Source organism: Pseudopipra pipra, chromosome 7 (genome assembly GCF_036250125.1).
Source record: "Pseudopipra pipra isolate bDixPip1 chromosome 7, bDixPip1.hap1, whole genome shotgun sequence".
NCBI lineage: Eukaryota > Metazoa > Chordata > Aves > Passeriformes > Pipridae > Pseudopipra > Pseudopipra pipra.
In genome coordinates this window covers 175,872-189,312 of record NC_087555.1, presented here as the reverse complement: position 1 = coordinate 189,312, position 13,441 = coordinate 175,872, and the positions used below count along the sequence as shown (strand labels likewise).

The 13,441-nt window shown below is 47.8% G+C and overlaps 1 protein-coding gene across 5 annotated transcripts in view; it reads left to right on the top strand.

Annotated features, from left to right (window-relative positions):
- The window catches only part of SLX9 (SLX9 ribosome biogenesis factor), a 56,099-nt gene that overhangs the window by 26,580 nt on the left and 16,078 nt on the right, over positions 1-13,441 (top strand). For all 5 annotated transcript variants that reach the window (XR_010431781.1, XM_064660123.1, XM_064660122.1 and 2 more), the window contains exons 3-4: positions 8,014-8,082; positions 11,134-11,287. Coding sequence is in view for 4 of the 5 variants with exons in the window: in XM_064660123.1 (XP_064516193.1) it covers positions 8,014-8,082; positions 11,134-11,287 (223 nt within the window). In the remaining variant the exon portion in view is untranslated. The remainder of the gene's footprint in view (positions 1-8,013; positions 8,083-11,133; positions 11,288-13,441) is intronic.

Below are 13,441 nucleotides of genomic sequence, written 5' to 3'. Positions count from 1 at the left end.
CAGAAAGTAAGAAAACAGCTCAGAATGACACCTCCTCGTGTCCCCAGTACCTTGTTTTTAGGTTGTGATGGCAAACCTGTCGTGGTTTAGGAATGGTACTCTCCAGTTTAGTGTTCCCTCTGGTACAGAATAACCTCCAGGTCCTTGCCATGGCTCCTCCTGGCTACTGCAAAAATTAGCCCTGTCCTGGCCAGAACCAGGACAGTTCCCAAGGGCACTGTTTTTGCAAGGGCACATCCCTTTCTGCCAAGGGAGTCACAGATCTGTGTGCTTTCCTCGCTGCACATGAACTGAGGATGGGCTCCCGAGGGAATGGATCTGTCCACACCATGCTGGCCCGCCAGGAAAGTGGGTCATGTCCTGTTGGGGCTGCTGGGAAGCTCCGTCTCTCCGTATCTCTAGTGCTCTTGCCGTGTGGAACATGAGCTGGATGGCAGAACCCTGCGTGTCACCCTGTACAGTCAGCGTGTGCTGAGGCTGGAGTCAAGAGCTGATCTGTGCTAATAACCTCATGTGCTCTGCTCGTGGCACTTTTTTGAAATCAGCTGCAGGCAAAGGTAGGAATGAACAAATCTTCTGCCAGTGCTTTCCCATGCTATGCCAGGCAAGTGTTCTGTTTTTACAGCAAGTATCTTTCCAAGGATCACCCTCTTCAGGAGCATTGAAAGTAGGTGCACCTGTGAAAAAATCTGAATTTTTTGTTTTGGATGTTGCAAATAATCATAAAATCATTAAGGTTGGAAGGAACCTTTCAGGATTATCTAGTTCAGCCTCTGTTTAAGCAGGATCAGATACAGCATGCTGTCCAGAACTGTGTCTAGTCAGGTTTTGAATATCTCCATGGATGGAGATCTGGAGACTCCATAACCTCCTGACAGTTATAAAAATCATAAAAATGATCCCAAAAATAAGTGATTCAGTGTGTGCCCATTGTCTCTTGTCACTGAGCACCACTGGGAATAGTCTGGCTCCCTCTTCTCCTTCTTTCCATCAGGTATTATGCACATTGATAGGATTTCCCTTGAGATCTCTCTTCCAGCTGTCTCAGCCTCTCCTCAAGTAAAAAATACTCCAGTCCTTAAATCATCTTAGTGGCCCTCAGCTGGATTAACTCCCCCAAGTGTGTATCTTCCTTGTACTGGGGAGCCCAGGAGTGGACCCAGCACTCCAGATGTGGCCTCACCAGTGTTGAGCAGAGAGGAAGGATCATCTTCTTGAGCTGCTGGCAGCACTCCTAGGACAAAGCTGCAAGAGCACATGGCTGGCTCATCTTCAGCTTGGTTGCCCCAGGACCCCCAGGGCCTTTTCTGCAATGACACTCTCCAGCTGGTCAGCTGCTCTCTGTCACTTGTCTGGAAGTGTGTGACACAGAGGAGAGGAGCCAGGTGGAGGAGTGCTTCATATCCCAAGTTCATGAGCGACTTCCCAGGAATAGTGCGAGTGCTGGATGGAAGAAGGAGGACAAGTGGCTTGCTAGTTCTCCACAAAGGAAAGAATTGGCAGTGGAACAGAGGCACTGCACCCCTGTTGGACCAGCAGGAGCAGCTATAGTGGATGTACTCCCAAGGAGAGTTATGTGCTGTTTACCTGAAAAACTTTTGCTAGGACTGGGTGCTGCAGCTTTGGGAAGGCTGGTCTCTTTGGGAAGTGAGGGCTGCCCACACTCCCAGGGGAGCCTTCCCCCGAGAGTCTGGTCTTGGTGTCCTTGCATAGCCCTATATCTGAATATATATATTTTTTATTTTATGTATATGCCTGTATCTTTCCCCTATATCTGAATTGCAGCAGAGGAAGATGGCAATGGATGGCAGTGCTTAATGCCACTGTACAAATTCACCAGCTTTTGAACCTGAGAGGTTCAAGTTTCTTAAGGAATATCTTAAGCCAAGTGTTGTTTCCCCCAGGTGAGGGAGGGTCCAGCCTTCCCTGGTGCTGCCTGAAGCAGCATTTGGCCTGAGCTCCACTGTCTGCACTTCTTGGAGATGTACATGGGTGGTAAAAGCAAAGGTTGGTTCTCCTCTCTGAGGGGGCTGGGGCCATGAAGTCACCCTCAGAAGCCACTGGTGGGGTTCCTCTGCTTACAGTTGTGAGGCAGGATATCGGGATGATCAGGTTTCTTGGCTGAGTGGGGAAAATCTGAGGCTCTGCTGCAGACCTGCAGCTCCTTGGATCAGCTTGATTGCAAGAAGGCTTTGCCGTTCATAGAATCATACAGTCATTAAGGTTGGAAAAGGCCTTTCAGATCGAGTCCAGCCATTCCCCCAGCACTGCCAGGTATACCACCAAAGCATGTCCCCAAGTGCCACATCCACAGTGCCTTTTGAACACCTCCAGGGATGGTGCACTGATGCCCCAGCCCCTGCTGCTCTCTTCTCTTTGGACTGGGTGACCTTTTGTGAGGTTGGAAGCTGCAGCTTGCCGAGAGCTTCTGGGCATAAAACTGAATTCACTGTGATCATAGGTATTTAAACAGTTTATGGGGCTTCACAGAGAGCAAATACATACCAAGGAAAGAAAAGAAAAAGTCAAGTTTCTTGGCCCTGCCATTCCTTGACAAACAAAAATATTTGTGCTATAGAACTTCAGGATACTTTTGGAGAACTTTTTTGTTGGAAAAAACATACTTGTTGCATGTACATGAAAAGGGGCAGAGGGGGTTGAAATGTCTTTTCTTGAAAGCAGACTCGTTCTCCCAAAGCTGCAAAACCCTGTTTCTTGAAGGAAGTCACACCTGTTCTTGGAAAGTCCCTGACAACGGCATGTGTTTCCCAGGGCACCCTTCTGTGGGTGAGCCTTGTTGCATGTTTTGTGGGTTTTGAAGTATTCCAGCTGAGGGAGTACTGAGACCTGCCTTTTTTTGTTTGTTTTTTTATTTTCTTCTGGGGGCAGAAGAAACATGAAGGGAAGTAAGTAAAATGTAATCCAGCATTTCCAGGGATGGGACAGCCACAGCTTCTCTGGGAAACCTGTGCCAGTGCCTCAGCACCCTCACAGTCCAGAATTTCTTTGTAACATCTAATCTAAATGTTTCCTGTGTTAGTTCAAAACTCTTCCTCCTTTTCCTTCCATTTCCCACTTCCATGCTTGGTGGAAGAACAGTATGAGGGTATCTCCAAATTTACTGAACACAGAGGTTGGTTGGCCTTTTGCTCACTGTAATTGTGCAAGACTGCCAGAGAAAGGACAAATGTGCAAGCAGCAGGAAGAAAGGATGGTGAGTGGTACCCCCTATATTCAAGCAAAACTGTGCATCTGCAGTGTAATAAGAACAAGTTACTTTAAATGGAAAAAAAAAATCAAAAAAGGATGCTTTCTGCAGGACATGCTGATAGGAAATACATGGGGTTATTTACAATTATTTTTTTTTTTAATGAGAAATTTTCCACAGCCAGCAAGATGTACATGAAAGCAGCGTTTCAATGTCCTGGACTATTAATGGGTCTGACCTGATTTTCTGCCCTCCAGGGTGTTTGGAGCAGAATGGAGGTGATAGAAGAGAGGTACTAATGGAAATTCATCAGCAGAACAAAGCAGAGGCCACATGGTTATCCTGCTGTCCTCCAGCATTACTTCTTGTGGGTGTTTCTCCACTAAGACAGGGCTGGATGGGACTTGGAGCAACCTGGTCTAGTGGAGGGTGTACCTGCCCATGGCAGGGAGGTTGGAACTAGGTGGTCTTTGAGGGTCCCTTCTAACCCAACCCTTTCTGTGATTCTTTGTGCTGTGAAATGGCAGTGCGAAGCACCTGGCTCAGATGGGGCATCCTGCAGTCCTTGTGGCACGTGTGATTCACAAATCTGGGTTTACTGCAGCGTGGTGCCTCTTTCAGCCTTGGTTATAAAAATAACCTTCCAGCTGCAAAAGTGGCACACGCTGGGCCACTTGGAGCATCCTCTATGTGACTGACCCTTCAGAGGTCAGGCTCTGTGCTGGGGAGGACTGCTGAGAGCACACAGTGGGAAAGATGAGGACACATAGAGTGGACGAGCCCTTGGGCAGAAGAGGAGAAGAAGGAGGTACTTTTGCCTTGTGGCAGGGGCTGGGTGTGCTTCAGACATCGCTTGGAAGGACAGACTTTCTCTATGGAGCTGCCTTTCACAGACTGCTGTGCAGATTGTGCCTTCCCAGTTCACCTCCTGAGGGGAAGTGCTCCCACATGTCATGTGTGCCCTTCTGCAGCTGCCAAGAGCTGAGTCTCAGCTCTGCTGCACACGGAGGCCTCGTGCCCATGCTGGAGCTGGTCGGAGCCTGGGGATGTTTACCAGGCCTGGCAGAGGCATGACCTTGGTGTGAGGACACAAGTTACGCTGCTCCCCTGGGTTTCCAATGGGAAGCCAGGCTTGGAAGTAGGCTTTGCTTTAAATAACCAGGGGATCTGGAGGGTTGGAGAATGCAGATCTCACATGATGTAGGATGCCTTCTTCGTCAGGGCAGGAGGGAAGCTTGTGTGCCGGTGTAACAATGGTGAACAAAAATAATGTAGCTTGTTTTGGAACATAAAAGGCAAATGCTGTATCCATGGTGAAACCTGCCCTGCCTCAACAGGAGCTGGCATCTTTTCCTCCAGCACTGATTCCCGAGCCTGCTCAGGGTGTGGCAGGGCTTGGGCTGGGTAAAACCTGAATGTGGTCTCTGTGCTCACATACAGGCTACCAAGCTGTCTCTTGGGGCTCCTCTAACAGCAAGAGAGCAAAGAGATTGGATACCCACTCCCTGTCTCTGTCCTTACCACCTCCAAGCCTTGGTCCCACTACTGACATGGGTTCCTCGGACGCTTCTGCAGTCAATGCTTTCTGGAGCAGTGGAGCTGGAGGTCACTGACTGGGAGCTGTGGGTTGGGATGAGGGCAGGGAGCTGCCAGGATGGCTCCCGTGGAGCATCGCCTCTACCAGAGGACATCTTGGCTGACTTTTTGCCTGGCCCATGTGGTCCCTCAGCTCTCTTCCTGGGGAACACCTTCAGCTGCTGTGCACTGACCTCTGTCAGGTCACGCCACTGCGTGTGCCTCAGGAGACTGCAGTTACCATTTCCCAGGCCCTTTCACTGGACAAGGGCTGGAGGACAATTTTCAAGTGACACTGTGTCATTCAGGAAAACAACCCAAAACCACACCCAGTCCTCTGCTTTTGGATGTACTCTTTGTGACTTCTTTTGTGAACTCAGCCCACAACTGTAGGCATATGCTCATTTTTGCTGCCGTTATACAACCGAGGCTAAAATTAACACATCTGTTGTTATTTAACTTCAATTTGCCAAAATATTATGTTTTGAGCAGCAACAGCTTTTACTGTTATGTATATCAGGGTTCTGGGAATAATAATTAATATTACATGTTGTTTCTTGATACCTCATACCCAAGGTGGAGCTTAGTGCTTCGCTGCAGCTGTGCAGGGGGGAGCAGATGCCTGGTGCTCGAAGGACTATTTGTCCACGTGGCACTGCATAGGTTATTGGATATTTCTGCTCATGGCCAATCCTCCAAGTAGTGTAGTTTCCTGGAACTGTGAAACCTGTGTTTTCACCCTCTCAGTTGTGGAGTCAAATAGTTGAATCTTAGGGCATGGAAGCCTGTGGTGTTACAGCTTTAACCCAGTCCAGCTTCCTTCTGAATGCCTAGAATGTATAAAATGGGGATTTCTAAGGTAGGATTTATATATGTGCTTAGACTAAGGAGTCCCTTATGAAAAGCAGTCATATATATATATATATGAGTGCATATATATATTTAATTTTTTTTTTTAGTCTGAGTCCTTTACCAAAAAAAACTCCAAGATTTTTGAATTAAGGAAGCTGTCTTCAAAAAAAAATCCGCTTCTCTGCCATGAAAGCAGGATGCTGAGGATCGCCAGGACTAGTATCAAACGCTTGATCTGAGGGGGGAAAAAAGCTGTTGTGGGGTTTTTTGTAATCTGTTTATATTTGAGATGTCTTGTACTGCGCAGATCAGAGGGAAGAAAGAAAAAACACATTCCCTCTAAAAAGAATAATTGTCAAATGTATGGAAATTACCCTCAGCTAATGTGCATGGGGCTTGCTTGCCTTTCCTGCACACACAAGGTTTCAAAGGCAAGTGTTCTTAAATTACCTGTGGAATGGGCTGGAAAAGGGGACCCAAACTCTTCTGACTTCACAGGAAAATAATTAAAGTGAAGCTGTGGTCTGGCTTGGATCTCGAAGGTGCTTGCAAGCTGAATAAGAATAAAAGACTACCATGGGGATAGTCTGTGCTGTTAATTAACCAGACGAATTCTGCCTCCGCTGTTCTCCAGTGGGTTTCCAGCGGTTTTGGCAATCGGCATCACAACTCGAGGTTGCCAAACACAACTTGGCACCTTCCAGCAGCAAAACAGCCTTCTGAGGGGCGAGTTGGGATATGGAAAATGGAGTGTCTGGGGAAGCAGGTGATGGAAAAGGCCAGGAATTGGCTGCTGACATGGGAGGGATCCAACTCCTTTTCCCCAGGCACCCCTCTGGAGATCTCCGGCTGCTGGCCTGGGTGCCGCCCACCATCCCCAGCCAGCAGCAAGATTGGGCTCTTGCCAAGAAAACAGCTTTTGTTTCCTTAAATATTCCACTACCATTTGGAGGGGGGTGAAAAACCCCCAAACCTGAATTGCTGTTATTACTAGAATTGGCCAGCTGGCTGAACTGCAGGGTTTTTTTAATTTTCATTAACAAATCCCGCTGGGCGCTGTTTTTCCAGTGAAATCATGAGCATGTTTCCAGATGAGGGGCAGATCTTCCCAGCACTGCCATGGCTGAAATCTAGGCAGGCTGGGGCAGCCAGGGTGTCTTGTGCAGGCAGCCCTCTGGATATCATCGGGGTGCCATGTGCCACTTGGCCATCATTCATCCTTTTTTTCCCTGAAGCTGCAGAAATGTGGAGTGATGGGGGTGGTAGCTCAGAGTTGGTTATTGGTACAGGCAATGTGTTGTTTCGGCATCTGATTTGATGCCACAACAAACATGGTTTTATTTCTTGCTTTTTGGGTCCATTGGCTGCAGGAATGTATTTTTCTGGCATATGAAGAAGCTCTGTTCTCCGTGTCTTCTAGAAACTCAAAACATGGTGGTGATTGCTGGCTTTATGGAAAGGTCCCCCCAGCCCTAGCAGGCTTGTTCTGATCTTAAGGAATTACTAAAATATGATCCTGCTTTTGTTTAAATAATTCTAAAAGATTTGTAGCTTCAGAGAAGCTGTCCTCAGTGAGTTGTTTGCAGAATTGCATTGAATTCCTTTCTTCTATTTCTTTTGGGGAAAAGAAAGCTATTTTTTCTTTTCCAGGCTTAAGCATAAGCTCAGGTGAGAGGACTGATCTTTAAGGAGCTTGTTCCTCCATTGGCATTCCGGTATTCCCAGTACATTTCAGGAGAAAAGTTGACTAAAGTCAGTTTTATTTTAAACACCAGAGATAAGATATAATTTTATAGCATCTGCAACAGATCGCCAGTAAAAATATTTGTGATGTTATTTTACTTGGTCTTGGATACCAGTGCTCAACAGCTGCTTTCCATACTGGATTTGGTAAATAGTAGGTACTAGCCTATTTTACAAACTGCTAGTGATCGACTGCTCCTTGCAGGGCTGTCCCAGGTATACTTCAGAAATCATTCCCTGTGAGGGTGGGGAGGCCCTGGCACAGGTTGCCCAGAGAAGCTGTGGCTGCCCCATCCCTGGAAGTGTCCAAGGCCAGGTTGGACAGGGCTTGGAGCAACCTGGGCTAGTGGAAGGTGTCCCTGCCCATGGCAGGGGGTTAGAACAAGATGGGCTTTAGGGTCCCTTCCAACCCAAACCATTCTAGGATTCTCTGCTGCTGATCTGGTCTACTTGCTTCTTGTTTTTTAACTGACAGCAAGTCAGGTTTAATTCGTTTGGCTAAAAGTTGGAGGTGCAGTGTAGCCCCTGCAATGCCTGCAGCCTGCCTGACCTGCCAGCAAATTCAAAAGCATCGAGGGTTGAATGAAATCTGTTGTACAGGAGCCAGGCTCCATCTCATGTCTCTTCTCTTCTAGGTTTAGAAGAAAAAACAGTTCTTTCCAAAAAAGAAAAGATGAAGCTGAGGAAAGAAAGATGGCTGCAGAGTGAGTACTCCTGTGAAGCATGTCACACATCACAGAGCACGGCTCTGGTGGATCTCCTTGTTCATTGGGTGTGGGTTTAAGTGCTTGGAAGGGCTGAATGCTTCTCAGAAACCTTCACACCTGCTCCCCAGCAGGTGGGGTCAAAGTCCCAGGTATTGCTCAGTGTTAAGCACCAAGGGTCATTGCCCCACATCTGTTTTTGATCTTTCTCCACGTGTAATATATCTGACTACATAAACTCCTTCTTTATCCAGATAGGACACTGCGCCCATGTAAGTTTAGTGTATCTTTTAAAGCCCTGGTACAGATAGGACTGGCTGTGTAGTGGAGCCATGGGGGTGATAGGACAGCCTGGAGCTGAGACCTGTGCTGCCACCATCTCATCCCAAACCTCTGTGGTGAGAGCCTGCAGTAAGGGAGAACTCTGGGCACTGCTGGTTGTGTTACTGCTCTTTCCCATATGCTACAGGTCAGTGAACCCACTTACCAGACAGTCTGGCCTTTCTCGAGGCTGTGAAATATGAGCTAAACAAAACCAGCCCATGGCAGAAATGCTTCTGTTTCCTGTGGGAAGTGTCTGTATTTTTGCTTTGAGTGTTGCAGCGCAGTAAGAGACTATGCTGTCCTGCCCAGTGTAGCAGAGGGATTCCTTGTGTCACCTGGAGGTGTTCTTGGGACAAGCTTTTCCCCTAACACCTTCTTGCCCAACAGAGTTGAAGGCAGATTGTGTTTGGGGCAGAGGGATATGGTTTTCTGCTACACCATGTGTTCTGTGCGCCTGAGCTCTGAGCTCAAGTCCATTCACCTGTGATTTCACCATTTGCAGAGAAGGTGTCTCTAGCTCCTCTTAGATAAAAAGCTGAGAATTTAACACTCTGTGTGTGAAGGAAACCTTCTCCCAAAAGCTTCACAGTGCCTTTGACATCTGCAACCCTTTGACACAAAGTATAGTGCTGTGCTAGTGAAGGTCAGCTGCTTTGGAAAAGCCCAGAAGCAGGATCCCTACACTCTCTTAATCCTGCCCTCCTGATGCCTTTGTAGCATCCATCTTTCCCAAGATCATGTGTGTTATTTTGGCCCTGCTGTGGCCTCTTTCCCTCTCTCTTGTCTCTGAAATCACTAAGTTGAGGAAATACAAATGAAATACAGAGGCTTTGCTTTGAGCAGAACACCAACACAGTAAACTCCGGGCCAAATTGATCTCCCTTAGAAGATACTATGTGTTAGAAGTGCTTTACAGGCACAAAAGTACCTAAAAAAAAATTTTTTTTTGTGGAGAAAGAACTCTTTGCCCCCCGAAAGAGAACCCAATTTGGACAGCTGAGGTTGTTACCACTGCATCTCTGTTTTCCTAAATCTGAGTTTGTTGTTTCTTGTTGTCCCAGGGCTGCTCTTGTGACACTGGATGCCAAGACCCTGGGAACCAAAGTTCAGCCCAGTGGAGCAAATGCAAAACTTGGAGCTTTCTTCCATTCCAATAAGTAATCTTAGGAGAGACTAGAGAGGGGAAAAAAACTTATGTAATGCTTCAGACATTAGAAGTATGCGCATTTAAAAATATATATATTGCATGGCTCCTCAGACGAACAAGACTTCATAGGAAAAGAATTTGGGATGTTTGTGCAGAATCAGGTGTCTGAAAATTTTAAGCACATACTGTTTATGAAAGCACTGAAGTAGTCAGCTTCATAAAGCCAGACCAAAAAAAGAAGTGATGCAGAACAGAAAGCTGTGTTCTTGGCAGGGATTGCTGCGAGGAGAAGCGTTTCCAATCCAGATTTGTCACAAACATCCATGGACAGCAGAATTGCAGTTCATGAAAAACTGTTGCTCTTCAACTCAGCCGAGTTGGAGAGCAAACAAGGCAGAGGTATTAAAGGAGCCAGCAGCCAGTCAGTGAATTTGAGTTCTGCTTCCTTGAGATTGTGGGAGCAGGATTAGACCCGAGATTGTGGTCTGTAAGTGGGACTGGCTGCTTTTTTGCTCCCACCAAAATAGTTCTGTGGAAGCTGTTGGCCTGCCTGTGCTACCAGCTTGGCCCCACAGCTTCTGGCACTCTGTCATGTCCACACATGGAGTTTTTAGCTCAGCACTGAGGCTCATCCTTGCAGTTGTCCAAGGGACTTCTGGGTCAGGTTGGGGCATCTTGGAATTCAGCTGGAAGCTTGTATGAGTCCTGGGCTTTTGTGGGCTGTCTAAAGGGCATGTTCTGCTGGAGCTTGCCCTGGCAACTGCTGGCTCTGTGAAGCTTGGGCAGCTGTGGGACTTAAAACTACAGCAGGGAGCCTCAAGGACTGAGGCAGAAGCCTGTGGGCTTTCAAAGCCCACCTCCCATGGCTGAAGGGGAGACTGATATAACATTTGTGGAGCTTTCTGTGCCCACAACCATGTCAGAGCTGCTGCAGGGAGACTGGGAAACGTGGTTCTGAGGAAGAGCCATCTGTCTCTGCCACTTGATGCAGTGCTTTTCCAAGGGTCCAGTTTATCCAGCATCTGGTGGCTTGCACTCCACCATGAGTCATGAAGGTGAGACCTTGACTCGCTCCAAACTAAGTAAACAACTGAAATTAAGTCCATCTTTTCTGCCTGTGCTAGGAGACCACTGTTTGGTCCCAGCAGCAAAGCAGAGATGGGGCTGTGCCTGTTTAAGGCCAGATGTGGAGCTGACTGTACTTGGTTTGTCCCTTCCCCTCTTGTTTCTCTCACCCAGTTCCATGCAAGGTCAGTGTGGGGTTTTTTGCCACACCAGGGCTCCTGTGCTGTGTTGCTGTGAGTGATGAACAGTGTAAGGGATGGGAGCAGTTCAGACAAAATCAGTGTGGGAATTTCATTTCCCGTTGCACTGTCAGAAGGGATGTATAGAGTTATAAGCAAACACGACCTGTAAGGGGGGAATAACCCAGCTGCATTATTTTTGGTCTTTCCCTGGTTTAGGTCACTTCTGGCCTGTTGTTCCTCTAGGTGGTTAAGCAGTCTATTCATTTCTTAGCTCAAGGGTTATCTCCTGCAGACACTTCTCCTTCCTTCAGTAGTGCCTTATTTCTGATTCAGAAATAGAAAGTGTGAAGATAATGAAGCAGAAGCAAAAAGCCGAAGCAAAGCGAAAAGCAACACCTGTGGTGGGAGACATGCAGCCCTTGATGGAAGCCCTACCTGAGCTCTCTGACCTGACCACAGGTGGCAGGGGCAGGAAGCCAGTCAAGAGGTACGTGCCATTTTGGGGATGGGCTGTGTATTTCCCTTCTTTCTGCGGGATGAAGTGTCCTTCAGCTCAGCTCGTAGCTACAAGCTTCTAATTCTTCGAGGAGCATTTTTTTCTTGGGTTTTTTTTTTTCCTATATGCCACCATTTATTCAGCCTGCCCTCTCTTTCAGTGGGAATGAACAGCAAAAGTACAAGCAAAACTTCAAGTCTTGCAGAAAACAGACAGTTGCTTGGCTGGAGTTTGGGGCCAGGGCTTACCTGAGCCTGAGTGGGTGGCTTTGCCCCCTTTCTGTCATGATGTGATCTTTTCCAGTATGAGAATTAAAGGACATCAAATGTATGTAGTGAGTAACAGGTTCAGTACAAGCAGGAGGCTTGCTGCTTTGCACAGCTCCTTGCCACAGGTTGTCAGGGCTGAAGGAAGCCTGTATGTTCAGGTGGGACCTGACAAATCCAGTGAGAACAGCTCCGTGGAGGGCTTGCTGCATGTCTATAAAGTGCAGCTGGCACTAGGTCTCTGAGCAGCAAAGAGTGGAGATGTGGCTGTACACTTGCCTTGGTCTTAGAATCACAGACTGGTGTGGGTTGGAAGGGACCTTAAAGCCCATCTCGTTCCAAACCCTTACCATTGTCAGGGACACCTTTCACTAGAGCAGGTTGTTCTATGCCCTGTCCAACCTGGCCTGAGACACTTCCTGGGATGGGGCATCCACAGCATCTCTGGGCAACCTGTGCCAAGGCCTCACCACCCTTACAGGGAAGAATTTGTTATCAGAATCACAGAATATGCCGAGTTGGAAGGAACCCATCAGAATCATGAAGTCCAACTCTTGCCCTGCACAGGACACCCCAACAATATCCAATCTAAAACTGCTCTCTGTCAGCGAGAAGCCATTCCCCCTTGTCCTGTCACTCCACACCCTTGTCCAGGATCCCTCTCCAGCTCTCTTGGAGCCATTTTGGAAACTGGAAGGGGCTCTAAGGTCTCCCCAGAGCCTTCTCTTCTCCAGTCAGAATTCCTCCAGTCTTATCCCTTTCTGGCCATCTGCTGCAGGATGCTTTAAGGCAAAACACTGGCCAAAATACTCCTCCCAGCAACTGCAATGACCTTCTCTTTTGTAGTGCCCTTCATAGCAGAGGGTGTGTGGCACACCTGGAAGTGTTTGGTGATCTTGCACGAATCTCCAGGCTTGGAGATGTGCTGTCAGCTCCCTCCCTCCCCCAGACCTCCTGTGGGGGTGTGGAATCCCTAGTCTGTCCTTTTGGAAGCCTGAGTCAGCACAGTGGAGATGGGAGTTTGACACTGGGTGATGTCAGCCAGATTTGCCTGTGACATGCCAACCCAAAAGCAGCCCCCCTTCAGTAATGGCATGGAGGAGCTACAGGGCTCTTCTTCCCCTTGCTGGCTTCTGGCTTCCTGGATGTGTGTGCAGAAGTGTTTGAAATGATCAGAGGAGGCTTTTACAGGATTTGAATCATTGCAGAAAGGAAGGGTAATACTCTGGTGATTTGTCATCATTATTAATAAAAGATTAGATTCTCCAAGAATTTGATCTCCTGCAGGGTAAAGGCGCATTACAGGGAGGTTTTTATTCTGTTTTATAATGAATGAAGGCAATGAAGTGTAATGAATCTGGGCTGCTAACGTGGTCCAAGAGAACAGGCAATGTGCTGGTGGTTTTGGAGGGAAGTCCAGCCTGGGATGTACTCTAGAATAGCTTTCCTTTAGGCTTTGTCACCCTCTGCAGAGCTGCTCATTTCTGAAGGGGCTGCCATGGTGACTTGGTGGCACACACGGGTTTGGCAAGCCCTGCTCTGGTGACCATGGGTTGCCATCCAACTTGAGAAGGGATTTCCCTGGGCTTCTGTAAGCATTCCAGGCAAACTGGGACAAGAAATTGTTCCTGTGCTGAGCTGTTAAGAATGGAGGGAGGGGAGGGGAGGGGAGGGGAGGGGAGGGAAATGAGCAGGAGCTGATTGAGTAGAGAGGGGTGATGGAAGTGAGTAAGGTGAATGAATATGAGGCAAGTGAGTAGGAGGAAAGGAAGAATGGGGGGAAAAAAGGCAAAATAACAGGATGGAGGGTAACATGTCAGAGAGGGAAATAGGAAGAGGAGGTCACCGTAACACTGCCAGCAAGAGACCAGATCCTGCT